The 27,608-nt window shown below is 53.1% G+C and overlaps 1 protein-coding gene across 1 annotated transcript; it reads right to left on the reverse strand.

The window, feature by feature from the left end:
* On the reverse strand, positions 1–27,497 carry RHOBTB2 (Rho related BTB domain containing 2). Its single transcript, XM_006179063.3, has 11 exons — positions 27,443–27,497; positions 21,221–21,308; positions 12,660–12,861; positions 11,915–12,018; positions 11,200–11,385; positions 9,518–10,539; positions 9,084–9,202; positions 6,751–6,901; positions 3,236–3,324; positions 2,313–2,418; positions 1–1,128 (listed from the first exon to the last, which is right to left on the reverse strand). Exons 1-11 carry the CDS (start codon positions 27,480–27,482, stop codon positions 911–913), a joined length of 2,325 nt encoding a protein of 774 aa, XP_006179125.3. The 5' UTR covers positions 27,483–27,497; the 3' UTR covers positions 1–910.
* Between the last annotated feature and the right edge of the window lie 111 nt (positions 27,498–27,608).

Raw genomic sequence — 27,608 nt, forward strand, 5'->3', positions numbered from 1 at the left:
TTTTTGTTGGCGGTGATTCTGTTCATCGTTGTTTGGGGTTTTTTGCCTATTTTGCCCTACCCCACAAGAAGCTGTGCTAACCAGAGGCCGGGGGAAGAGCCCAAAGGAGCATGGGATTGCTGCCCCCAGGCCCACATCACCCCCTTCCTTCTCTCTCCCCCCATTCTAGCTGTTTCCTTTGGTTTCCATCTCCAAATCTGAGCGGTGAAGGAGGGGAGGAGAGAAGTTTCTCATTGCACCAAGAGGCACTGCTGACAGGCCTGCAGCTCTGAACAACCTCTGCCACCCTGATCAGGCCCAGATGCCCACAGCCCTGGGAGGGATGCCGGCAGAGGGCAAGCCTTCCCCGTGTGGCCTCTGGCCACTGTACCCCAGGCATGGAAGCCTTGGGTTGGGGGCTGAAGGCTTAATTTCTACCCTGACTTCTCCAGTGAGGATTTGAATAGGCTCCAGGTGGAAAATGCCCACAAAATATTTGCAACCCTCTGAGTCCACTGATGGAAACACTTGGCCAACAGAGGCAGGACCCTTCCGGGGCACTGCCGCTCAGTGGGAGAGGGCTGCCTTCACAGAACCAGACACAGCCTCACGGCTGGTGGAGTTTTCCCCTTGACTCTAGGGTTCTCTGACCCAGAGACAAGATGCCACAGCCCTTGGCTCCTTCCCCGCTCCCCACCTCCCAGCAGCTGTCCCTTGCCCTGCTTTTGGAATCAGGACCTGTGCAGGGGATCCCTGTCCTGGCTCCTTCCTCTCTTTGCTGAGCTATGTTGGCTGGTGAGAGCAGCTCTGCCCATAGGTCCTGGTTATGTGAGTCCTTTGTCCCTGGAAGGTGGAGGGGCGATGCAGAAGAGCAGAGGGGCGAGGACACATGGGGACAACAACAGCAGGGTCAGAAGAGGGCGGCAGCATCTCAGACCACAGCCGAGGAGGAAGACGGGGACGACGAGGAGGCTGCTGAAGAGGACGGTGAGGAGGGGCTGTTCCAGAACAGCCACCGCCGCTTGGGCTGCCGTTTCAGGTGGAGATAGTCCTCCTTCTCACGCTCCTTCCGGGCCCGCTGGTAGTGATCTTCCTCCTTCAGGTACCAGACGGGCGGCCACCGATGCTTCTCAAAATACTCCTGGTTTTCTGGAGCAGAACGCAGTAGGGCTTGGTGAGAAGGGAGGCGGGAGAAGGGGCTGGAGGGACTCCCATACCTGCCACCCGGCCATGGGACCTGCAGAGAGCCCTCAGACCAGCGAGGAACATATCGCAGCCCCTGGGGGCCAGAAGGGTAAGCCCTGCCTTCACAGAGCCCCCTGGAGAGAGTCAGGTGCCCAGTGGGTGGGGCCGACCATCCACGTTGGGGAAAGGCATGTCTGCTTGTGCTATTCTTCAAAGAGAGGGGAAGATCTAAATGGGGCTTAATGCACACTGAGAATAAAGTCGGCAGAGACAAAGGATGAGGGAGAAGGGGTGAGCAAAGCTGTGGGCAGGAAGGTGCTGGGCCTGGCTGGGGTGAGAGCAGAGGCATCCAGCAGAGCTGACGTTCCAAGGGGTGGGGAGAGGAGATCAGATGGGAGGGAAGGCTGGGCTGAGGGGTGTGGACTTATTCTGAAGGCATGGGGGCACGACGGTAGCACCAGGGGAGGGATATGATTGGAGCTTTAGACAGAAAACGCTAGAAGGGTGAAGAGCAGGGGAAGGGGGTGGGAGAGTCAGTAGGGTACAGTGACAACCTGCTAGCGAGTGGAGGAGAAAACCTCAAGAAGACTGAGTGGCAGGAGCTCGGGGAGGCCAGCAACACCTCTCCCCGGAGCCCTGGAACTGTCTGTTGGGCCCCAGGACCTGAGACACTGAAGAGGCAAAGGCAGAGCTGCAGGGACCTCAGAGGATACCCTGACTGTGTTGTCCATACTGTGACTTGTGCCCATCCTAGGTTATAAAATCAATGTCGTGAGTCATGAGCAGCATTAAAGACAATTTATATCTTTTTCTAAACATGTACTGGGTCATAAGATAAAATGTATTGCTTATTGTGGCACCTGGTCCAAAAAGGTCTGGAAAATACCAACTCTAGTCCAACTGTACTTGTGAGAAACAGAAGCCCAGAGGGGTAGAGTGGTTCGCCCCAGGTCCCCAGGGGCCCTGCCCTCCACGCCAGTGCTTTTCCAGCCCCTCTGCTTGGCTGGATGCACCCTTACGGGCTGCTCCCCATTCACAAGGCCAAGTTAGGCCCAGGGGTCTTTGGCAGCCTCTGGGTGCCCTGGGGTCAAGTCAGAGATTTGGACCCAAGCTGAGGGAGGGGCAGAGGTGCAGCCGGGGATGCTCACCTGGGGACATGGCCTTCATGTCTCGGGGGAACTTGCGACACACGTTGTTGTAGTTGGTGCAGATGTGGTGGAGACACCAGTCAGCCAACTGGTACGCACAGTGGAACTGGCAACACAGGGGAGAGAGTGTGTGCTCAGAACCCAGAGGCAGGGTTGGCACACAGACACCTACAGTTGCCTTCAGAGCCGAAGCTTTGGTGCAGGTGGGCAAAGGCCCTGAGCATTAAGGAGCCCACCTCAAGAGGCAAGGCCACACAAAACCATGAGGAGGCAATGCTGGATTTGCTCCTTGGCACCACCACCATCACCATCTCACCTCTAACCTCTCCCGGCATCCCCAGAAATCCACGGTCCTGTCTGGTGGCATCCTGTGTCTGCCGTCCTCTGAACTGACCCCTCATCCTCCTCTCCACCAGGGACCAAAGGCAGCCTGCACTAAGGTGTTGACAACTAGGCTTAGAGAGCTGACTTTGCAGGTGTGCCTGCCACACTTTCACAACTGATAAACTAATCTTTAGTGGTAAAATTTCTGGCCCTCCAAAGGGCTGGGGTGGGAGATTTTGCTTGCCTGTTTGAGAACATAGAGGTGGGAAGATAATTTTAGATGGAGAGTCCTCAGTGTCCCTTAGATGCCCTCGGGCAGGCAGCAGCCATGTGTATACATGATTTGGGGCTTCCCTCCCCTGCCCTATGGTGGCCTGAAGTCTCTGGCCCTTCCCCCAACGTCCAGCCTCACCTCTTGGGATGTCTGGGTGGCCTCTCTGGCCTGGAGGAGGAGATGGGCTCTGCCCACTCACGGAACCGAGTCTGAAAACGGGTTCCCTTCCTACCCACCACCTCCCAGCCCCTCCCCATCTGCTGCCAATGGGCAGACAAAGCTCTGAGTTGAGAATGTTGGAGAGATTCTTCCCTCCACCTCATACCTGAGCCAGCTCCAGGAACACAAGGACATCCCCATCGATGTCCACCATCATCTGAGTTGCTTCCATCAGTCCGGTCACTGTGTACTGCTCTGTGACACACACAGAGCCAGGAATCAGCTGAAGAATCGCAGGAGTGGACATGCACTTGCTTATCCCCCTGGCAGGGGCCTGCCGCAGGGCAAAGGGAGGCTGGGGCCAGGGGCAAGCCCCAACAGGCCAGGAGAGGCCATGGGAGATTTAAGTCTGCTCCCACAAGTGAGGAAACTGGGATTAGAGCAAGACTTTCCCAGTGGAGCGGGGGTGGGAAGTGAAGGAGGAGATTAGAACCATCTAAGAGGATTTTTCAAGCTACATATGTTGCACCAAGTAGTCTAATATACACAGGGCGAAAGTCCCCACCCCCCTGAAATCAGCCACTGACACTGATGGGAGGGGGTGTTGAGTCTCAGGTTTGCTGAGAACTAAGGGTTAGAGCTACGGATTAAACCAGGTTGTTGGTTGTCCGTTTTTTTTTTTTTGCTGTTGTTTTGTTTTGTTTGTTTTTAAATTTATTTGCATTATCATTTTTTGCAGGCGGTAGGTAATTAGGTTTATTTATTTTTTATTTATTTTTAATGGTGGTACTGGGGATTGAACCCAGGACCTCATGCATGCTAAGCATGAGCTCTACCACTGAGCTATAACCTCCCCTGGTTGTTCATATTAATTTACACTTTGTAACAAATTGTGTACTAACTTCGCATTTCAAATTAAAATGTTTATACTGAAGAAGTAAACATTCTTAGTCCTGAATTTTAACTGTATCAGCATAAACTCCTTAGATATTTTATCTTTAAAAATATATTTTCCAGCTCAGTCCATGGAAAAGACCTAGAAACAAGAGCCATCCCAGTAGCAAGGGGCATCACTATTGCACAGATGGGTAGCCTTGAAATCCCATTTCCAACTACAAGAAACCAGGACTTCATAGAGAAGTGGCTGGTTCCAGGTCTGGGGCAGGAAATGTAAAGACGAACCTGGAACATCTTGTCGTTCCAGATAATCAGGAACCTGAAAGACCCTGGAGCCAAGCTGAGGAGACGGCTACGGGCTACAGGAGCAGCAGAGTATTTGAGCTTCAATAAACCTAACTGCAATTATTTGAAACTGATTTTGAGTATGCTCAAATCTAAGAGTTCCTAATCATACTTAAAAACCAAAACACTCCTTGGCCACTCTCAAACGATGATAGGAAACAAACGTATCTTGAAAACTGGTAAAGAAAAGGAAAGAAGCAAGCATTCGTGTGCTTTTCCTACACGAACTGTGCCACTGGGTAAACAAACAGTAGGTGAGGGGAAGTTTCTCCTTTTTTAGGAGTATTCCAACAGATAAAGAAGAAAATGCCTGAACTGGAATATCACCATTTCATAACACCTAATAAATTAATGGATCCAGGCCATGATACTCAATGGCTGCTAACATCACAAAAAGAGAGAAAAGCAGATAATCTATGCTTCTTGAAGAAAAACAGCAACAACCTACAAAGTAGTCTTACCACAAGAAAACCGAATGTGAAACTGATCTAGCCTCTAGAGCCAATGGCCAGTTTATAGGAGATACGGTGTATTACAGAAATGCAATTAGTAAAAATCTAGATTTTCTAGATCAGTGAGTTTTTTCCAGCAAATTGCAAGGTAAAAAACTTTTTCAATGGACAAGGTATTTATAGACTAAAAAAACTTAAAAGATACATAAAAAATAAAGTCATGCTATAGTGTTTAAGGATGCACACTTGGATGATAAAACAAGGAAGAGCCAGGAAGTGAGGCCATAAAAAGTACCCTAAGGAAGGGCAAGAGACAGAGGGGTTACTCCCAGGGAGAGGGGAAGGACCTCTGCTTGGGAGGGACATGTGGAGGGCTTCTGGTGTGGCTGGCAAGGGTCATTTTGCTTTATAATAATTCATTAAGCTGAAAATATGTTTCATGTACTTGTATTATATTTAACAATTTAAAAAATTTAATCTTGAATTAACAACTTCATAGGAAGCATATATTACAAAACATAAAAGTGTCACTTATTATACCATACTTAGGCTTTTCCACCGATCCTTAGCAAGGTACATACAGTACAACCCACTTTTTTATGTTTTCTAGCACATTTGGGCCAAATCATTCAATGTTATGTTCTATAAGCCCTTCCATGCACCAGTGCCATTTAACATTTTTAATGGCTACTTAGTGAAAACTACCCATGGGTGCTTATCTGACTTGTTTCTGATTGCCTGCCATGATGAAACAAACTTAAAAGAAACACTTTTCTACATGTTTTTCATTTGGGCCATTTCTTTGCAGATAATCTTTCAAAAGTTGAATTACTGAGTCTATGAGTTTGGACCATTTTCTGTGCTCTGGGAAAACGTTATCACTTTTCATGGGCAGCCATGGACGACATATGTTGCAGCTGTGATCATCAGAAGCCTCTCCCTGCCCCAAAGCCCTCAGTGTCCCCTGGCCTCCCTCTGCAGGCTCAGCCCTTAACATTCAGTTCTGATCAATGATTTCTGTCTTCTTCCTGTGACCAAGCCCCACCTGACTATTCATTTCCCATCAATGCATTGCTACTTTCCCCATAGCTGAGTCCTTATCTTGATCATCTGCCCAAGGCCCCAGCAGCTCTGACAGCAGGTCCTTCCCTCAGCTCAGTATCTGAGGCCCTGCTCTCTGCCCCCGACCTGCCCAACAATATTAACCTCAACATTAATACCTATGCAGGGACCAACGTCAACACCAATGCAACACAAATGCCAGCTCCAGAGTCAGCAGCAGCATCTGTCTGCGGGCACCACTGGCCCCAGACGCCCCTCGTCTGGACCACATCATCTCTCTCCTCCAGCCCTTGGGCTCCAACCATCCACTCTTTGGTCCCCTATTGCCTCAATCCCTGCTTCACCCTAGCCTCTGGGGTTGGTCCATTCTGAAAGCTGAGCTCCAGCTCTCACGATCTTCAAGGAATCAAGGAACTAGGAGGGGCAGGTCAATGCTTGTTGTCTGTTTCTAGAATAAGAAAAGGAAGTGAAGGTGGAAGAGAAGGAGGAGGAAGAGAGAAAGGAAAAGAAGGCAAAGAAGAAAAAGGGAAGGAAGAAGGAAGGGGAGGAGGAAGAGGAGCGCAAAGGGTAGAAATGAGGAATGGTGTTCTAGTCCTTCTGACTTCTTAAGCTTGCCTGAGTGCGGCCAAGCTGGTAAGAGCATCAGGGATCAGCATCCACTGGAGCCACTTTGTTGGGCCGAGATAACCTTTGGCGAGAGCTCCTAAGGTGACCCCACTGAGCATCTCTCTCACACGTTTCTTTACACCCATGTCCTCACCCAAACCCCAACATGCACTGATGTATTTCACTTTATGTAAATGTTTTCCCTTGGTGCTCACGGCCTGTCCCCTAGGAGGAGACAGGTGAGATTAGAAACCTCCACTCCTAGGGGGTTCCCCTGGCCTCTCCCCCAGGGAGGCCCCTGAGCACCCTGGTTAGTTACCTGTGAGGGCAACCAAGTGCGGCAGGCAGAGGCGGTTGGCCAGGATGATGAGTTTCATGTCGTCCAGGTCGGGACTGGAGGTGAACATGCCGGTGTAGAGGTATTCCAGCACTGCCCTCATGCAGCTCTTGCTGGTGTAAGGAAACACCACCTGTGGGTGGGAAGGAAGAGAGCCGCTGCGGTGAGCTCTGGCTTTAGGGAGAGAGTCACTCAGTTCTGAGAGTGACTCACCTAGTCCCACACACTGGTTTCCCCTAGACAGGCAGCCACCCCTCCACGGCCCCTGTATCTGCCCAGAATCCCCCTTCCCCAAAGGCTGGTCTCCCACAGCAACAGCCTGCGCTGAGTCCATCTGCTGAGCACCTGTGAACAGGGCTCGAATAGCCTTGAAAAGGACCTGGACTCTCACTGGCATCTCTCCGAAGCCCCTCCAGCTTGGAGGATGCCTGAAGGAGTCCTTCCGGTCACCTAAACCTGTTCCCAGCCACTCCCGGCCGCTCCCGGCCTCTCCCGGCCTCTCCCGGCCCTGTAGGGAGCAGGGCAAATGGGATATGGAATGAGCAAAGGCAACCCCAGCTGGCTTCTCTTGGCTGCTCGAAGTTGCTGCTCTGGGCCTCTGGGATCTCTCCAGAGCAGCGCCTCAACAAAAACTGCTTTCTCATCTGACGCGAGTCTCTCCAGGCTGCACTGGGAATTGGCTGGGGCTTTACAGCTGCTTCTATGCTACCGAGAAGAGCCCAGGGACGGCAGGCCCCAAGGCTCTGGAGAATTCCCCGCCTCACTCTGCACACATCCCAAGCCCATTCAACGCTTCAAGGAGCAGAGACAGCTCCAATCTCACCCCTTCTGCGTAGCCTCCCGTAAGGCCTTGCTTCCCAGAAATCTTAGGCAATTCCTACTCTGTGTCACAGGACACTGTGCTGCATAATCTTAGCTTTTCATTCAAGTGTTTGCTGAGCACTGACTAAGGGACCCATGCCAGGGGTACCTGGCAGAAGTCAAAGACCTAGTCCCTACACTCCAAACGAACCGCAGACCAGCTGGGAAAACTGGATGTGGATCCTCAGGACTTTAAGCAGTTGCACAAAACAGAACCTTGTTAATTAGCTGTAAAGCTGAGTGATGGACAGTTAATGCTAGGAGTTCAGGGAAGATGGAGAATACCAGGGGCCATGGCCTGGGCTACTTGGCTTGGCTGGGAGAATGGACAGGAGAGAACAGACTTAAGAGACTATTTCCAAGGGCACACTGACGGGCCCCTTCCAATTCTGTGTTTCCAGTCTCAGTGCCCAAGAAAGCGGCAGTATCAGCGAGAACGGGGAGTTGGAGCGGCCCCGCTTAGAGGGAAAGGTGATTGTATGAAGCATCTCTTTTTAGTTTCTGTGTTCTGATGATTTGAAATTTGGGGACTTGCTGACCCTGGAGGGACTGCCCCTCCCAGGGCTAGCCATTTCCTAGAGACAGTAAAAGACTACCTGAGAACATGCCTTTCCTATGTAAACCAACCAGTCCAGAGCCCATGCCCCCAACTACCTCCTTTATCAGGCTCTCCCACTCTAGGCCACTCTCCCCCTGCCCTGGTCACCTAGGGCCAGGTACCAGGTGACTCAGGACAGCCCCTGTGCCTCAGAGCCTGCTGACATTATTCAAACTAGCCAACCCTAAACCTGATGACCCTGCCCTGCCTGTTCCTTCCCATGGAAGATACTAAAGGCTTTGCCCACAGTTCCACTCGCTCCCTCTGACTCCTGACCCACCCTGCTGCTTCCCCGTGTGGCCCCTCCCACTGAGAGCTCTGAGTATAACAATCTATCTTTTCAATGGCAATTTCTTCCTGATTTGTTGGCTTCCCCATACCTCAATAACAATAAAACCTACATTGTAAAAACAGACTGATTCAGTTGGGGACTCACGGAATTTTTTTCTAGTTGCTTCACATGTGTCAGGGAAAAAGCCAAGAAATCAGATGCCTTGAGTTCAAGTCCTACCCTCTCCTTCCTACTTACACAGCTTTGCATAAATCCACTTCTCAGGGCCCCATTTTTCTTATGTATAAATTGGGAAGGCTACGCTACATATAAGAGTCGGGTGTGAGATGATATAACGTATCAAAAGTGCTTTCTAAACTATACAGTTAAGACGTTACCATAATTCCCTATCCTTGTATATTGTAAAGTCCTTGCCTATGTGAACGATCTATCTCATAAGCTTCTCTTGGGCCCATCACTTGGTGGATTACACCTAGTCAAGGCCGAAGAATTAACTGACAGATGCCACAGACAGAAAGGAGAGTAAGTCTCTCTCCTTCCCAGCCGTTCCTAACCTAGCCTTACCTCCCTGGTGGAACTCTCCACGAATGGCCCCCCAAACATGGCAGCCATCCAGTCACAGCTGGAAATCAACAGGGGCTTGTGGGCGCTGATGGTGCCATCATCCAGGATGAAGGTCACATCTGTCCGGGTAGAGAAGAGGAATCACGTGAGGATGCAGTGAATGAATATGGGACAACCAACACTGAGGGTCAACACTATGCCCAGACAACCTGCTTCTTCTGGAAGCCACAGCTGTGGAGTGCTACGGGACCATGAGTGCTACATGACCACGATCTCAGGCCGGGGCCACTAGGCTTCAGGAGCAGAACTGTATCTCCAGGACATCAGCAGCTGAGATGACTCAGAATGCTAACTGGACCAACTGGACTCCTCAGACGGCTCCTGGAGGGAACATCCCTGCCTTCTGGACATTAACTCCTAAGCACATTCCATACCTGAGAAGGTGCCTTTTGCCAAGCACTCCTTAACCCGGTTGGTCCGGCGGACGTGGAAGGCCTTGGTGATCTCCTGGTTCATGAAGGCCTCATTGTTGAGAATGTTGGCCACCATCATGCGCAGATCAAAGACCTCGAGCAGCTCAGCGATGTGGGCAATGTGCATGAGGTCCCGCTCATTCTCGTCCAGCTCCCCTGTGTACAGGTACTTGAGAACAGCCCGGAAGGGCCCCGGCTGGATGGAGTTGTCCATTTTTACCACCACCATCAGCCGGGATTTGTAAGTCAGTGGATCTTCTGCCATCTCTTCCTGGATGCTCACAAAAGCTCGGCTCCAGGAAGACAGCACTCGACCCCTCCCAGGCAAGTACCCTGTCCCATTGCCCCGTAAGATCCCATCGCTGGTTGAGGCCCGGAGCCCAGTGGGACCAGAGCCCCCACCCTCCTCCACGCTCTCACACACATCAAAGCTGGCTGCCCGGAGCAGGAAGTCCCGGCCGTGGTGGTGGTGGTGGTGATGGTGGTGGTGTTGATCAGGGTGACCCCGGTGGTCCTCCAGGCGGGGGCCCCCTGGCCCTGAGGGGCCCCCTAGCTCCCCCTCACTCAGGTCCATGAGGAACAGGTCGTAGAACTTGGAGGAGGAGGTGGAGAGGTAGATCTTGTGGGCGAAGATGCGCACCCGCTCCTGCAGCACCAGGATGACATCCGCACACAGCGGATCCTCCAGGAGGTGGGCGGGGCACTCCTCGCTGCTGGAGGGGGGGTCGGGCACCACGATGATGGGGGGAGGTGGCTTGGGGGGCAGGAAGGGCGCCTGCAGCAGAGGCCTCTGCACATTGCGGAGGTGGGACTTCCAGAACTGCAGGTGCCGGCGGGAGATGAGTGCTGCCCGGATGGCGTTGTCAAAGACGTCCTTGATGCCGAACTGGGCCACCACGCTGGTCTCGTAGTAGGGAATGCCCAGCTCCTTGGCCACCTCCCGACCCTTCTCTGGAGGCAGGATCTCATTGGGCTTGATGGGCCTGGTGGGTTCAAGAAAGGAAACCAAATTCATGTTGGGGGAGTGGGAAGGGAGCGGCAGCTCTCCAGGGCCTGCCTGTTCATCACATGCTGGAGCGTCTCTGCTCAGGATCTGACACCCTAGCCCCATTCCTGCCCTGCTCATGTCCACTGAGTCTCTGCCCTTTCTCCTCAGTCTGGCCAAATCCTACCAGTCCTTCAAGGCCCATTTCCAATCCCTTCTTCCAAGAAGTCTTCCATATCCATGTCAAACCCCGGTGATCTCCCCAGCTCAGAGCAGTGGTAGCACTACCTACCTCTCTGGCAATTAGCATGCAATGTTCCGCATTGTTTTTTTTTAATATGTTCACCTATTGACTTCATCTCCCAGCAAGATGATTAGCCCCTTTCATGCAAAAACTACTTCCTCTTCTCCTCCTCTCCTCATGATGCGTAGCCCAGTATTGCCCACTCAGTGTGTAACGGATGGATGGATGGATGGATGGATGAGTGAATGAAAGAATGAGCACTCATGCTGGCTCCCTCCCTACACAAACTTACTTCAAATGGAGGGAAAGACATGAGGCTCAGTGGATTCCCTCAGGGCTGAGCAGGGAGCCAGGGAGATGCACCCCGACCCCCTGCCTGCCACCTTCCCCTCCCTAGGCCCCAGCACCCCCTACCTAGCCAAGGGTCTCCTGGCCCTATTGACAGCCTCCAGGTCAGCGTAGCGCAGGTCCAGCTGGCAGCCCACCAAGATGACAGGTGCTCGGGGGCAGAAGTGCTTGATTTCTGGGTACCACATGGTCTTGACATGGTGGAGGGAGTTGGGGTTGGCAATGGAGAAGCACAGAACCACCACATCGGATCTGGGAGTGGGAGAGTGAGGTTATGGGCAGAGAAAGCTAGTGGTAGGTTACCTGCTCCTGGGAGGAGGGAGAACACACACATCCACCCACACCTCCTACGCTGCAATCCCACATCTGTCATACGTATCTGCTCACATGATCTTATACAAAGCATATGATAACTATAATAACCGTACCTCTAATTTGGCATTTTAGAACTTTCAAAGACTCTTGTTTTGACTTCATGGCTATATTGCGAGTTAGAAATGACCATTTTTTCCATCTCACAGCTGAGAAAAATAATCTCAGAGCAGCTCTCCTAATTGCTCAAAGTCCCAAAGCTACTGGATAACAGGGTAGGACTCAAACCACGCCTCCTGCTGGCGAAGCCGGCTCCCTGCACTGCCAGGGCGGCCTCCCCCACGAGGGTCAGCCAGCGCTGTTTTCCCCCTCCTTCCTCCCAGGTTCAATTTCAGAGTTGCTTCAGTCCTTGGGATACGGGAGAAACCCATCCACTTGGCTCCCTGCAGGCGGCCGGGGCCTTCCCTACCTCCCATAAGCAAAGCGACGGTCTTTGTGGTGGTCTCCAAAGGTGTCCCAGAGGCGGAGGGACACGCTGACATCGTCTACGACGTCTCGGGAACGTTCCAGCACCTGTGAAGGGCAGGGAGGGGGGCGGGAATCCAGGGCAACAGGTCTTGGGGGCCCTGCGTGTTGGCTCAGGGTGGTGCCAGCTCATAGCTCATTCCTGAGGGTCCTGCAGCATGGAGGGGTGGAGGGGTGGCCAGTGCCGCCCTCTGTGTGCCCTACAACACTTTCCTCTGGGTGCCGTCTCTGCAGAGTCACTAACAAGGGCGGCCTCCAAGCTGCCAGGAGGGAAGAGGCTCTAAGAGGCAGAGTGTTATCTCTCAGGGAGCCTGCCCTTGTTCCCAGCTTGACCTGCAAATCGGACATTTACAAGCCTCCGATCCTTTGGTCTTATGAGCTGGGAACTTCTTTCTCCCTGCCAGCTCTCATCTCTCCTAAGCACCCTGCCCCTCTCCCCCTTTCAGGGCTCCCATAACTAGGGGCTGTGATTACACAAGATGCTGGGCCCCAGGCACCAACTCAGCCATGAAAAACACAAATGGTCCAGGACCCTCCCTGGGGTGGGCTGCCCTCAGACTTCTCGCCAGGGGCTCGGCACTGTTCGGCTGTCCCCACCCCACTCCTAGGGGGCTTCCATTTGGAGACATGGCTCTGGGCAATTGCCATGCACAGCGTGGACCCCCAGCCAAGTGGCCTTGAAGCCTTACCTCCTGGCACACCCGATACTGGTCGATGGCCCAAACTGTGGGCACGTGGGTGGCGAGCAGCTGGTACTGGGTGAGGGTGGCATTGCAGGCCCGGGCGCAGATGAGCCGGGTCTTGCCCACGGCGTTGTCCCCCACCACCACGCACTTGATGGTCTCTACGTTTGGCCTTTCATAATCCATATCAGAATCCATTAATTGGGACCTGAGGGAGAGGAGAGGAGCGGTCAAGATGGCTTTGCACGCCAGCCCCCCGAGGGCTGGGGCCAGCAGCGCTCCTCAGCTGGGGCTGCCCTCTCTCCCAGCATGGGAGTGGAGAGGAAGAGAAGGGACCGGGCAGCGTTCTGGGCAAGAGCTCTGCAGAGGCCCAAGGAGACAGGAGCCCCTTCAGGCTGAGAGGCGGAGCTCCACCGGGTGAACCGCTGCTCTCCCTCCTGTAGCCACCATTCTCCGATGGGGCCTCTGGCTGGGGGACGCCTGGGAGAGGTCCTGGGGCAGAGTCTGCCTAGGGTCGGTCCCCGCTCTCCCAGGAAGAGAAAAGTCTGCCTGGGAAGCTCACTCATCATCCGCCCAACTGCTCCAGCCAGCAGAATAACAAACAGCTGAGACAAGCAGAGTCGGGGCCAAGATCCCCACCCCTTCCCAGCACGCCTGAGGGCAGGGCCACTTGAAAATGTAATGGACTTGTCAGAGCTGGGCGCAGGTCTCCGGGGCTCCACCTCTCTTCTATCCCTCTCTGGTGGAGCATTTCCAAGCCCCGGCCTGCCTGTGGCTACCTTGCCATCCCAGCCCCCAGCCCCACCTTATGGAGATGCCAGTTTTTCCTCCCTGGCTCACTGGGCTGGGAAGGCTTCTGGATACTCCAGAGCAGCCCACAGGCCTCTCCTCTCTTCCCCTGGGTCTGTCTTGTTACCTATGTGGCTCACTCAGCAGGCCCATGTTTTGAGATGGGGGGGGTGTAACTACGGGCCTGGGACGATATACCCCATGGCCAGTGGGCCTTCCCATTGCCTGCCCAGGCCTGCCCTCCAAGCATCCTGCATCTGCTTTCAGGGAAAGTGAGATACACTCCCTTCTACACTTCTTCCTGGGGAGGAGGATTTTCAGGCTGGAAGCCCCCAGACACCAACACTCCCAGCAAGACGCTCGCTACATTGGCTGCATGGGTGATGGGAAGCAGACAGTCAGAAATTTGGGCCTGAATTTCTGGGCAAATGCTTGCCTCAGTTTCCTTCTGTGTTAAGTAGAGAGGAAGTGGCTTGTCCACCCACAGACGGATGGCTCAAAGTGACAAACAGAAGGCCCTTCTGTTGTCAAAATGTCACGTCAGTGCTTAAAAAGCTGTCACTGGGGGGGGGGGGGGCTTGACTTGAAGGGGCTTTTGCTGGCAGCCTCCCAGCTGGCATCCACCTTCCTGGAAGGAACAAGGAGAGAGGGTAAAGGTAGATGCAGGGCAGGCGTTATTAGGAAGCTGGGGTCATTGGCCTGCCTGTGCTCATGTTCCCTGTGCTCCAGCTGGGGGCTGGAGCAATTTGGAGAAATCCTTCCTAGGCCAAGGAAGGCTAAGCTCAGGAGTCCTGGAGGCCACCCAGGCGCCCTCACTGCTGAGCCATCCAGCCCAAGAGCCAGGCCACCAGCAGCAACAGAGCAGCTCTGCTCCTGCCAGGCTGTAACTGGATGCCAGCATGCAGGAATGCAGACCTGAAATATCCAAGTAACGATGGCAACTGGGATTTGCGCGAGTGGAAGCATCTCAGCCACCTAAGCAAAAAGTACAGCAAGGACTTTTCAATGAGACGAGCACCTCCTCCTTCTTGGAACTTTACAGGATCAGGACCTCAAACAACAAAGGGTCTCCCATGCAGGTCCCTCCCCAGTTTCCAGGGGAATCGTCTGCCTCATTCCTTCTCCCTCTTGCAGCCCTCCTCGCCCTCCCCAGCAAGCAACTGTTATTCTAACCACCCTCCCTGCTCTCTCTTCTGAGCTGAGGACCGGGAACCCCATGTTGACAGTTCCCGGTTTTAAGTCAGGCAGCTGGGAGGATGAGTAGGTGCTGAGGGGAATCTTCTGGATTGTGGTTTCTGTTTTATCATGAAGAACAAAACAGATAGAATCCCCCAAACACATACGGCTGTAGGAGAAAGATAAAAACCTACTAGCCAAGAGCACCTCTTTCTCAAATTTAGATCTTAGCGGCATGTGGGCGGGGGGCAGGTGAGGAGGCCCGGAGGAGGGACATCAGTTCTTAGCTCCAGGAGCATCTGGAATGGCGACGACGATGTCAAAACCCCATCAGAGCAATGCTGGTCCAAGATCAGCGAGTTTACGAATCAAAAATTCACTCACACGTTATCCACCTCTGGGGTTAAGTAGGGGACAGCCAGCCAACAAGCAGGAGAGCGACACTGTGCCGTGAGCTCAGACAGCAAACCTGTTGGGTACTACTCTGGCTGAAGAGCCTCTCCCCATCCACTCCTCAGCTGCCTCCGTGGCCTTTCCCTGCTTGTCCTTTGACTTCCTCCTGATTTTTATCATTCTCACCCACTCCACCCCTGTCCCAGCTCCCTGACTGGCAAACTTCATTGTCGTATCACAGAAAGGACAAATCACTTCACCTCTCTGGGCAGCAGTCTGTCCTTCTGGAAAATGGGTATGAGGGCTTTGAAAGAAAGTCTGCTGAATCTTGGTTGAATTTGTGCCAAGAGAGCCTGGGCTGAAAGGAGGTATCTGCCTTCTTACGTAATGTGGTATTATATAATGCTAGATTACATATCTATATGTGTAATTATATCTCTCTTTAAGATACAGACTGGCCCAATTAAGGCAGCAGAACTCTGTCCAGTCAGGCCTGTCTTAAACAGGGACCCTGTACAGGAGATAGCATGCCACTGCCAACAGTAATGTAATTTTTGCTCTAGAATATCGCTACTTTACTGTATCATCGCTGATATATGGTGGTACAACCCAATGAGCTTCTCAACTTCCCTTTCCTTCTGGCACTCTCTCCTTCAATGACTCTAGACTTTTCCACACAATTGCCTCATCCCCACTCTTCCTGAGCCTCCTGACAAACCTCCCTCCACTATGGCTTCCTTGACACCCTGCCTGGGCTATCATGACCCTCAGGCCACTCGTCTCCCTCAGTGATCCCAGAATCACCTAGATGCTCCCTTCCCACCCCATCCCACAGTCCCTGCCATCTCCTGCCCACTGCTCTCCCAGCTCTTTGTACTCAGGCCAGGCCAAAACGAAAGGTGTGCTCAGATTAGCTACAACCCTCACCAGCTCCCAGTCCCACCCCCACACCCCTACAGACACTCTTTGCAGAGCCCAGAAAAGCCCCCTTTTCCCTCCCACAGCTGATAGGAGGCTTGTTCATCTGTAGCTGCCCTAGTCTGGTTGTCAAGGAAACGACAGAATCTCCCAGGGAGCCTGCCTTGTCTCCTAGCAACCAATATCCCACATCCTGCATGTTACAAAATACGAAGGGGAGGAATATCGTGAAAATGAAGGTAAAAATCAAGGAGGATGGAAAGGAAGGGAGAATCAGGAACAGAAGAGCAGAGAGGGTGGCATTCCAATTAAAGAAGGCTCCCACTGGGGGTTGCTGACATTGTAACATGGGAGAAGGTGGAGAGATGAATCCCCCAATAGATCCAATGGACAGCAAGGCCCAAAGGGGTCTTGAATGGTCATACTAACAAAAAACGCAAGCCTGAACACAAAATAAATCTTCTCAAACATCAATAAACAACCCTAAGGATTTCTCCCAGTAGTTTGCCAGAAGTCGGATACACAGACTGCAATGGAGTTGGGTTGAAAGAAACATCTCCAGAACGGCTAGAAAAACACCCACATTCCATTGGTTTTTAAAGGAAACATTTCCACCATTCTAGACCTTTTTTTTTTTTCCGAACACGCTGCTCTGCACACACACAGAATAAAAATTTTTAAATTTTCAGTGGGAAAGGGGGAAGGCCACGACACACCACGGCAATCAAGTCATCTTCCTTTCCCTAGAAAAACCCAGAAAAGGTTAGTTCGCAGTCCCCTAGGACCCCAGCAGCCGAAACTGTAGCCCAGGGAGAGGAAGCCCAGGGGAAGTCCGGGGGGGGGGGGGGGCGCAGACAGGGCCTTGGAGGACGCAGGAGGGGGGAAGCGGCGAGTTTCCAGAGGCTACTTGTAATCCGGCCATAATAGAAATTAATCATTTACTTACACCGCTACATGTGACGGGGTAATTTCTAGTGTAAGGAACCCATCTCTTCCTGCTAAGCACGCTCATTTTAGTGAAATGTCTGGGGTCACTCCGCGCGTGCAAGTTAGGACGATGCCGCCGGCGCCGCCGCGCTGCTGCCGCTGCTACCGCTGCTGCCGCCGCCGCCGCCGCCGCCGCCGCTGCTGCTCAGGTTCCGGGCCCGGGTCACGTTAGATCAGAAACTCTGACAGAGCAGCCCAGGCCGGACGGCGGGCCGGGAGCGGCCGCGCGCGCGGCACTGCAGCCATTGCCTCTTCCGGATCAGCATCTCCCCGCGCCCGCGGCGCCCAATGTCATGGAGGCGCGCCGGAGCTGGGCAGCGGGCGGCCGCTCCAACCTCGGGCTGCTGGGCCGCGCCGCCGCCGCCGGTCCTCTGGCTGCGGAAGCTGGAGGCGGCGCTCAGGAGTGGGCGAGAGGGGCGAGGCCGCCGCTGCTACGCGCCGGGGCCGGCTCCGAAGGCGCGGCCGCGAAGACGCCTTAAACTGCAGTCCCGGGGACCGCTCGCGACCTCCTTTTTTCATTCACAAAAAAGGAAAGAGAAAAAAAAGAAAGGAGGGAGGGAAAGGGGGGTAAAAATCGCACCCAAAGCTGCTGCCGTGACAGACACCGCCCACCGCGGCGCTCAGTTGGTGGAGAGGGTTCGGGGGGGGCGGAGAAGGGGCGGGGAAAGAAGGTGATTGGGCGCCTTGGAGGCCCCGCCCCGCGGCGCCGCTTGCTCCCTGCCTTCTCCTCTCCCTCTCTTGGAGAGACGCGGCTTGGAGGGACGCGGCTTAGAGGGTCTCGTCCGCTTCCATATATCTGACTAGGCTCAAAACCTCACTGGACTTACGCGGGGTTTTCCCCTTTCTTCCGAGAGGCTGAGAAAGAACTCTAAGAGCATCCTAGTCAGCCCTGGAAAGGATGCGAATTAAGGAAGGGGAACTCTATATTTTTTCCATGTCCCTTAGACCCAGGCCTCCACCACTTGCCCATGGGAAAAGGAAGACAGCGTTTCCTCTGCCGGCATGGGCGTTTTCCTGGCATCTGAGGGACTCCCCTCCACCAGCACCCCTGCAGCTACAGCCTATGCCTCCGATTTCCACGGCCCTTAATGAGTTTCAGTGTGGGTCCCTGTACCACCTGTACCTGTTTCCCATCTAGGCCTTCTCCCCGGGCCCTCTGCTCCAGCAGTCTCAACTTCCATCCCACATCCATCCTATTGCCACCTGGAGGTCACCAGTATCTTCCCACCCCTGAAAGAAATGCCACGAAGACACTAATCCCAGAGACATTACCTAAGGCACCTTTGGGCTCTCTGTCTCAAAATTCTATAAAAATAGAGGTTACAGGAATTGACGTCTGTCATATGAGTGGTTGCCAAAGGAAGTTTCCATGTTCAAAACTGGTTTGATTATGACGATCTTTACTGCTAGTAATTACAGTAGTCAGCTCAGTCTGGTTTTGTCCATCTTGTCAGTTACCGCTGGACAATTTTTAAAGCCTAGACTGACATGCCTCCCACTTCACCCGCTTTGTCACACCTCCAACTTGTGCTTTGAGAATGCAAATCCACTTTAATGCTAGTTCATGCAACATGTAATTGCCAAAATACAAAACCAAGTAAAAAACGAGTTTTGTATTGCCTGAAGCATACTTGCCATCTATGAATGCATGTAATTGGGAGTTGCCCAAGGTATTTGTGTTTTCTGGTGCTGTCCATGTTCAGTAAGTGCACTATTGGTGAGGATGCTTCCCCTACTTCCTTCTGAATCTACCTAAAGTTGGAGAAGAGATTAAGGATGATCGAGGGTGCTGCTTCACACTGCTGGCTAGGACTCACTCTTCATAAAACAAGAGGGTTGGTTTGAATACATGCTTAGGAAGGAAACTAAACCCTGTATTGGTGTGCAGTTCCCACATGTTTGGTGTTGAACAGCCTTACCCCATCCTCTGTGCATCAGAGGTCACTGCATCAAAGAAGGGCACAGCATGAGATCTCTGCATGGGTGCCACGAGGGCCCAGGACGTCTGACACCCAAGTCTCTCCACCTACTCCAGAGTGCCAGCCTATTGGCTTCATGTTTCACACATCCCGGCAGCAGGCACAGCCCCAAGTGCAGCACAGAGCAGGAAAACAGAAGTGACCTCTATCGAAAGTCATGGGGCTATGGGGTCTGCAGCTGTGGAGCTAATGCCCTCTCCCTCTTTGGATAAAGAGGCACCAGATCCCAGCCTTTTCTCCTCATCAGGGCAACTGAAAATTCTCAACTCTTCAGGCAGATTACTAGCAACCTCCAGCCCTCAGCCTCTGCCCCTATTGTGGCTAATGCCAGGCCTTCTTCCCATCTAACCCTAGCCTTCAATTCACCCCTCCCAGCTACTCAAGACAGCCTCAAGATCTTGGCTCCCTGGCCAAGGATCTGGCTACCAGGTTTGTTTCATCTTTGTCCAGCCCTCCAATGCCAGAATCCTGGAAAATGTCTGTTCTCTGAGTCTGGGTCCCTCACCAGCAACTGAGGAGGCAGTGGCAGCCCTGTCCCAGGCCCCAACTCCCAGCAGCGTCTCATGGCACAGGCAGCCTCCTCACTCCCCACCTTGCACCCCTCCCACCCCAGCCCTGGGGAGTCCATTTCCCTTGCTTCAGATTACAGTCATTCCTTGGTACCTGCTGGGGATTGGTTTCGGGAGCCTCTGAGTATAACAAAATCCTCAGATGTTCAAGTTCCTTATATAAAATGGCAAAGTACAATGAGTACAGTTGGTACTCTCTAGTCTCCAATTTCCATGCAGATGCAGAAACCTGCGGATACAGAGCACCAACTGTATACATATATATTGGGGGGAAAATATACCTGTAAGTGGACCTGCACAGTTCAAACCCTTGTTGTTCAAGTGTCGACTATATTTCTCAAGCCAGGCCTAGGTGGGAAGTTTTTCCGGAAAAGCTCCTGGCCTGTTTCTCTCTCTGCCTCCTCCTTTCTTCTATTACAAAGACACACACACACACACACACACACACATACACACGCGCGCGCACACACACGCACACACACACACACCAGCCGCCTCTGCCCAGATCCTGCAGCTTGGAACCATTGTGTGTTTCTTTGGAGCACTTCAGAACAGGCTGTTGATTCCCCTACATGACTGGCTGGCTGGGTGTCTGCTCTGCCTCTCTGCTGGTGGCCCCAGCAAAGCCCCGCCTCGGCCTGTCTTTCTCACCCTGGGAAGACAGTGCTGGGCTGCAGACTGAGGGGTTCCTTGCAACTTGGAGGTAGGTTCCATTTCAGTTTCCCACCTCCCTCAACACCTCATCCCTCACCACAGCCCCCTTGTGACTCCTCCTCCCCAGTGACATAAACCCCTTGAACTTGTCCCCAGAAGGCACCCCCTTCATCTATCCCCATAACCACCCTCCTCCAGGATATTAGGCACTGCCGCTTTCCTGAAGCCCATGAACTGGAGGCTGGGTCTGGGGAGAGAACTCTCCATCTGGTTCTCAGGAAGGTGCCCATGCAGTAGGCTCTCAGCCAGTGCTACCATGCCTGCCTCTCCCTGTGTCTCTGAAGGTCGCTCCCCAGGATGGCCCAGGCTAGGCAGACCCCTCCCACTGCACCTGCCTCCAACCTCCAAGCATATTCTATTTGCTTCGCAGGGGGCTTCATCCTCTCAACTATTTGCAGGCTGTTATCCTCTCTTCTCTTCACCTCTCGCCTGGAACACTCAAGCCTCTGTGAAGCCCACTCCACAGGGCTTATAACATGGGGTGACTCTCACCCCAGCAGTGGGCAGAGTCTGGGGCCCTGCACAAGAGCAAAAGCAGAGGCTTCACCTCAGGGTGAAGGAGCCAAGTCTAGAGGCCTGGAGTCTCTCAGCCTCCTGGCCCAGGGCTCAGGGGTTACCTCCAGGTCTTCATGAGGAGACAGGACTCTTCTGGGCCTTTGCTCAAGCGGTTCCCTCAGGCTGAACAGCCTTCCTCTTCCCACTTTCTTCACTTGGATAATGCGTAATCATCCTTCAAATTTCAGCCTGAATGTCACTTCCTCCAGGAAGCCTTCCATGATCATCCCCTACAAAATCTAGGCTCCCTGCCCTTCCTCTACACTCCCCTAATAATACCAGTCACACTGCTGTATCACTGGGTCTCTGTCCCTTACAATACTGAGAACTCTTTAGGGAAAGGACTATGCTTATTCAAAAGAGTACTCTTTGTGCTGATTTAGTGCCTGGCAACAGACCCTCAGGAGGCACTCAAATCCTTGATGGATGAATCAGTGCTTGGGGAACTTGTTAGGGAGGGAGTTGACATCACCCAATGGCTACTCACATGCTGTCCAGAGAGGACTTCCACAGGGTGTACTGGCCTTTTCTTCGGGTTGCCATTGCTCTATGTTCTCTCCAGTCTCCTGGTTGGGCTGGACAGAAGGGAGTAGGGGCAGGGCAGGAGAAGAGAGTAGAAGGAATGAGTACACTGAGAGTAACCCAAAGAGGCACCACCAGGTCAATCAGCCCCAATGGGAGGTCCTACTCAGGGGAAGAACATGGCTTCTGTTGTCAAGGCCCAGTGGGCTGAGAAACTCAGCCCAGTGTCCAAGACAGAGGCCAATCCAGGAAGTCAAGGGGCTACATGAGAGGCAAAAACTGGGGTCATGGGCCATCCCCCGCTGTGGGCATCTGCACATTCTGAACTGGTTTGGTAATTTGCAAAGAGCAATCCAATGTCCATCAGTAGGCCTGGATTCTGTCCTTATGCAGCTGTGTGACATTGGACAATTCCAAGACCTCTCTGGGCCTCAGCTTTCTCATGTACAAGGGTTGGGTCAGGTGACCTGTGGGGATCATTCCAGCACTGACATCTGAGTTCCCAGCGTGAAGGCCTGTATTTTATTGGCTGTCATTTTCATTGGAGCAGTTCCTGACCCAAATTGGGACTCAGTAAAATATCAGCTGGTGGCCATGAAGGCTGAGCTTTCTGAAAGGGATGGAGGAAGGGTTAGACACGGTAAGAGGCAGAGAGAGAATCTCATTCTGCCATCCTCCTGACTTTCAGCTTCCTTATAAGGTCAAAGAAACTTCTAGAGCTACAGGAGAGCTAGGAAATGATCAAGGAAGCACTTGGAGAAGCCAGCTGTGTACCCCTGGAAGCAGTTGGCACTGTGTCATTAAAGGGTAATGGAAGGGCATCCCAGGGAGGGTGACAAGGCAGAAGGAAGCCAAGGGAAGAGGAGGCCACCCAAGCCCGGTGAGGGCAGAGATGTGGACAGCCCCAAGAGTGTGGAGTGAAAAGAAACCAAAACAGAAGAGGAGCCTTGGCACTAGTTGGTGTTGATCTCAGTTCTAGGCGCCCCTCCACCAGGAACTGGCTGTGTGCCTTTGGGCAAAGCTCTTCATCTCTCTAGTCTCCCCTTGGGGATAACAGTATTCCTTGCTCGAAGACAGGGGATAGCTAGATCTTCTCATGACCTCTTCCAGGGCTGAGATTAGAGGTTGTGTGATCCCTCGAATTCTTCCTCCACTTCCGCCGGCTCCGCATCACAGACCTATGCTGGAAAGGAGGACCAGTCCCTTGTGTGCCTGTGCCCCCTGGGCTTTCTATGGAGAGCAGACAGCACGGAGGGCTGGGGCGAGCATGAAGGGCAGAAGTCTGACAGTCTGACCTACCAGGGCTGGAGAATCCCCGGCCCACCTTGGCCCTGGTGCCCGGGAGGTCCTGAGGAAGTGAACAAACCAGGCGAGACAGTGAATTCTGCTTGGGATCCTCCAAGCCCAGCCGGCCCTCGCAGCCTTCCTGCAGCCACACTGTGGGGCTGGCAGGGCTGCTCCAGGCAGGAACTGAAGAATCCACTCCCAGTCTGGTTTGGCCAGGCTACAGCCAGCCCTTGCTGGCAGAGTTCTGAACGTGCAAAACCCTCTGCCCACCCACCCAAGCCCCTCTTCCCTGACTCTGCTCCCCAGGCAGCCACAGCTGGCTGAGGCCTCCATGAAACAGACGTTGTAGCTCTGAAACAGCTCATCGTTCGATAGAGAAACTCGAGACTTGTTGGTTGACATCTTTAAAGAGTTGCAAGTACCACCACCAGGAATGCCACGGGGAAAAGGTGTGATCCACCTCGAGTTTCCTGGGATGTTCATTTCTCAGGACAGCGCACGGGAAGCCACCACCAGGCCAGCTGGAAGCTAGATGGTGTTACTTCCGCCCTGTTTTTCAGGCAGAAAAGTTATAAGAGGGGGGTAAAATGCACCCCCTAGCTAGTGCATCCAGGCCCAAGACCCTGTACTTGAGGCAAGCTGCAGAACTTCTGAGAGAGGGCAGACCCATTCCTGGAGCCTGCAGAGCTGCAAGTGAGACGCTCTGAGGAGGCTGATCTCCCCAAAATAGACTTGTTTTTTTCACAACTTTTCATAAGGCACTGGCATCTCTTACAGCATGAAAAAAAAAAAAATAGCCTGAACTGTTAACAAATAAAGATTATAAAAAGCCCCAACTGTTCCCCATGGGTTTCCATGTAGCTGTAGTGTTTGGGGAAGGGAGGAGGCTGGGAGAGAGGGCAGGGGAAGTGTGTGTCCAGAAGCCCCCAGTCGCCTCTCTTCTGACACAATTTTCTTCCTCGGTAGAGCTCACGGGGATAATACTTGATGCTGGGGATAGGAAAGTTTTCTGCTGTCCCTCAGAAGTAGTCCACTGTGAGCGTGTGTTATTATTTACTGCTTCCAGATAAAGGACTGCATGGCTCAGAACAGAGCATCTTAGAAACATAATCACATAGTGATGAGGCTGGGTTAAATTTGGCTGCCCTACTCAGAAGGACAGGGTTTGTTTAGTAAACACTAAGAAGGCTCAGTGTTCTTGTCAAGGTCAGCCTAGCCTGAACTTGGACCCTCCCCTTGGCTTTGCTGCATGTCAGCAGCCAGACATGTGTTTAAGGTTGGAGCTGCTCTTGACTCAGGTTAAGGGTAGTGCAGGGCAATCCAGGAAGGGACCTGGTCTTCCCCTGCGCCCTGAGTTCCCTGTGGAGCCACTCCACATCCTTTGCCCCTGGCCATGGCACCTTCTTGGTGCTTGGACTCCAACAACACAAGAAACAGAAAGTGTGAAAGACATTGGAGTGGAGGCTGGAGCCCAGTTCCTGTGCCCTTGGGACTCTCAGTGAAATCAAGTGTTGATCTGGAAGATCAACTCTGGCCTGGCCTTTTTGTAACCAGAGGAAGAGAATCCCCTGAGGTCCCCAGAGCTCTGTGTCCCCACAAAGTCTGGGATCTGTCAAAGACCCACTCCATCCACCTTTACAGACCCCTTTTCTGCTTCTTTCCCTCTTCCTCTCCTTTCCCCTCTTCTCCCTATCCTCTCCTCTCCTTCCCCCACCTCCTGGCAGAGATTTTTATAAAAATATACACATGTGGCTCTGGCTTGGTCAAAGAGGAGGAGGGCAGCCAGCCAGTGCAGAGACAGGACCCCTAATGGCCATTAGTCAACCCTGGATGGTTCTGGAGCAGGTGGCCAGGGAATGCTGGCTAGAAGGTTCCTGAAGTGGTGACAGTGATAACAGACCAGCTGGGCAGCTGCATTTTCTCTGGTCTTCTCTGGACCCGAAAGCCCTCTCTCAGGCTCCAACCAACCAGAGTTAGCAGCCATCTACCCCAGGAAGCTGCACCCCCATGCAGGGTGGTGGTTGAGAAGGGGCTCAATGGCAGAGAAGGGGGAAGGGCAGCGTGGAGTGTCCAGTGTGACCTGTCCCAGCCAGAGCATTGCTCTGCAGGGTGTGGTCATTCCCAGCTTACTGGACCCCCAGGGCAAGACGTAGAGTGAGGAGGAGAGAAGGGAGGCAGACCAGGCTGCAGTGGGGCTAATGTGGGCACATAGAGGGTAAAAGAGGGTGCTCAGAGTTGGAAGCTTCCCAGAGAACAAGTTAGCCCATTAGACAGCCTTTGGCACAGGCCACGGGGCAGAGTGGCAGGCACAGGGGGGCTGCTACGTGGCCCCTTGGAACCACAGTCCAGGGCACTTCAAAGGCCACTGAGCCCACGCCTCAACTTAGTCTGGTAGTCCGGGGCTTACCACGTACTCTGGGAAGTTCACGCCTGGTCTACCTACCTTTCTTCCTCCTAGGGGATGCCCACTGAAAGCTCTCAGAGAGCCTGAGTTGTGGGTGGAATCCTAGAGCTGGAGGCAACCCCGAGAGGAGACCCTTGCATCGCCATCTCCACATCCTGACGGGGACGCCCTGGGCGGCAGAGTGACTTCAGCAGACCTAGGGTTCCAACCACCCCAACCACCATTTTATACATGCAGAACTGAGGACCGGGGAGCCCTGGTATTGGGAGGCACCAGTCAGAGCCCTGACAATCCTCTGCCTCCCCGGGGCCCCTGCGGTGGCCATGTTGCAGACAGAGGTAGCGTGGACCACTAACAGCCCTGCCCAGGCTGAAGGCATGGGGCCTGTCCATGCAACTCAAGTCACATCCCCTGTCCTGGGCCTCTGGGAAAAATGAGACTCGTTTGCTCATTTGTTCATTTAGCCTTTCTTCCAATTATCACGTGCATGTCAAGCACCTGCTACTACTAGACACTGATAGAGATTGTGAGGATTATAAAATAACAATGATACCATCAAGGAGCTTAAGTTTAATAAATAATAATAATATATAATTAATGATTACATTATTATTATTATTAATTGAGAGTTTATTACATGTCCAGTATTGGGCTACATGTACTACTTTCTTTAAACTTCAAAACAATCCTGTAAGGAGGTACTATTATCATCCCCACTTGGCAGATGAGGAGATTGAAGCTTCAAGAAGTGATGTGACTTGTCAGGGCTGCAAAGAGGCCAGCACGGAGTGAGGACTCCCCTCTGGCAGGTGGCTCAGAGCATCTCTGACGGCACAGCCCCTGAGCCCTTTCCAACCTCATGCCCTGATTTTAGAGCGTTAACATGTTAATTCACTTTAAAACAACTCTCTTTCTCTTACAGATGAGAAAACGGAGGCCCAGCTCAGAAAAGTCACCCCGGGAGTTTGTAGCCAGGCCAAGCGGTGGCCCCTGCACCACTGGTTCTTCCATCTCCGGGTTTCCGTTTCCCCCTGTGTGAGACTACATGGGTCTGTGGAAGGATGCCCCCCAGTTTTGAAATCCTGACTGTGTGATGTTATCATTTGATGTTTTTAGGGAAACAGAAAGCTGAGAAGCAGGAATGGACTAGCTGAAACTTGCTTCAAAGTCCTCTTCCAGCCCATACTTACCTCCAGCTTGCCCCATAGGCAGTCAAGAATGTGGAAATGTTTTCATGCCTCAAAACAGGAGCTTTTAACTCAGCTGATGGGATATATCCATCTATCTTCCTATAACCCTGTATTTGCATGCATATAGGTATATGTATATGTGTGTAATCTCCAGCACAGGAACTGACAGGTCTTAGCAGCTGGAGATAAGGAAATATGCCCCAGAGGCCTAGAGGTCTGGTAACAAAAAGACCTAAAATTACTGCAACTTAGAGCCTGAGGCCTGGGTTAACTGTAAACATGATCCGCTGTACCCTTAAACGGTGACTTCACACAGCCCCTTCCAATTAAGCTGTGCTCACCTCCAGCGTCGCCAAGGCCCATGGCTGCCCACCTGGGAGCCTCAGCCATTTGCTGAGTTATCCCAGCCCATCAGGGACACGCACCCTGGGGTGCCAAGAAGCTTTGGTCTCAGCCTGGTCCCTAAAACAAAAAAGCCCCTCAGCTGTTCCTTTGCAAGGAAGTGACAGCAGACTGGCTTAGGATCTCTGCTGCCCTGGAAGGAATCCCTAGAGCAAGGCTGAGAATTTTTGGCCCAGTGTGACTAGTAAAAGGAATCAAATTGGGTGGATGGCAGGTGGGTAGGAGATGTGAAAAAGTAGGGTCAGTTTCTTTTGGGGGAAATGGATCCTACTGCCTGAAAAATCTGGGCGCTCCTGGAGTGGGGAGGGACCATTAAGGGGCCCCACAGGGCCCAGGTGGGAAGGAAAGGCTAGACTCAGGGTAGCTGGCAGAGCAGAGGCATCTCTGGCATCGGCAGCGGCCCTTCAGGTTGGGGAGGCGCAGAAGACAGAGTGCGCAGGAGGGCCGCGGTAGCCCAGCATCTCAGGCTGGCAGTGTGCTCCATCCTGGCCATTGGCTACTCTGATTGATAAGGATGAAATGGGCTGTTGGGGTCTCCCCTTCCCTCCTGGCTAGGTTCACAAGGAGAGAGTGGGATCCAGTCCAGCCGCTGGCGCTGGCACCTGTAGACACTCTCCCCACTTCCTGCCCAGAGACTGGCTGCCTCGGGTTGCTGGGCCACAGTCCAGGGGGCTACTGCACCTTGATAAGGAAGACATCTGATTCCTAACCCCTTGCCCCTCGTCTTGCCTTCACGCCTCCCTCCATCCCAGAAATCAGTCTGAGAACTGCACATTTTACTGAGTGCTGGGAGTAACCAGGTGAGGACCAGCCAGGGCTCAGGCGGAGCTCCTCTCTCTTCTCCAGGCACAGAGGAAGGGCCCAGGTGGCCTCGGGACAGGTGGGACATGAGTGGTGGACTTACCTGCTGCCTCTCCTCTGGGGCCTGGCTGGCTTGTCACCATTCCCTGTCCAGAAGCAGTGTCCTGGGCCGGGTCAGTGGGAGGGAATGCGTGAGGAAACAACCACAGGGATTTTAAGGGCTGGGATCCAAAAGCTAGCCTATGGGGAGCCAGGTGAGGAACATGGTT

The sequence above is a fragment of the Camelus ferus genome, chromosome 31 (genome assembly GCF_009834535.1).
Source record: "Camelus ferus isolate YT-003-E chromosome 31, BCGSAC_Cfer_1.0, whole genome shotgun sequence".
NCBI classification, from domain to species: Eukaryota; Metazoa; Chordata; class Mammalia; order Artiodactyla; family Camelidae; genus Camelus; species Camelus ferus.

Excerpts from the sequence above, each read along its gene's own strand:
- RHOBTB2 (XM_006179063.3), bottom strand. The coding sequence starts at position 27,482 with ATGGTGACAAGCCAGCCAGGCCCCAGAGGAGAGGCAGCAG. Across the intron at positions 21,309-27,442 it reads CCCCAGAGGAGAGGCAGCAG|CCCAACCAGGAGACTGGAGA; the intron begins GTAAGTCCACCA and ends CCTTCTGTCCAG. Across the intron at positions 2,419-3,235 it reads TGTTCCTGGAGCTGGCTCAG|TTCCACTGTGCGTACCAGTT; the intron begins GTATGAGGTGGA and ends CTGTGTTGCCAG.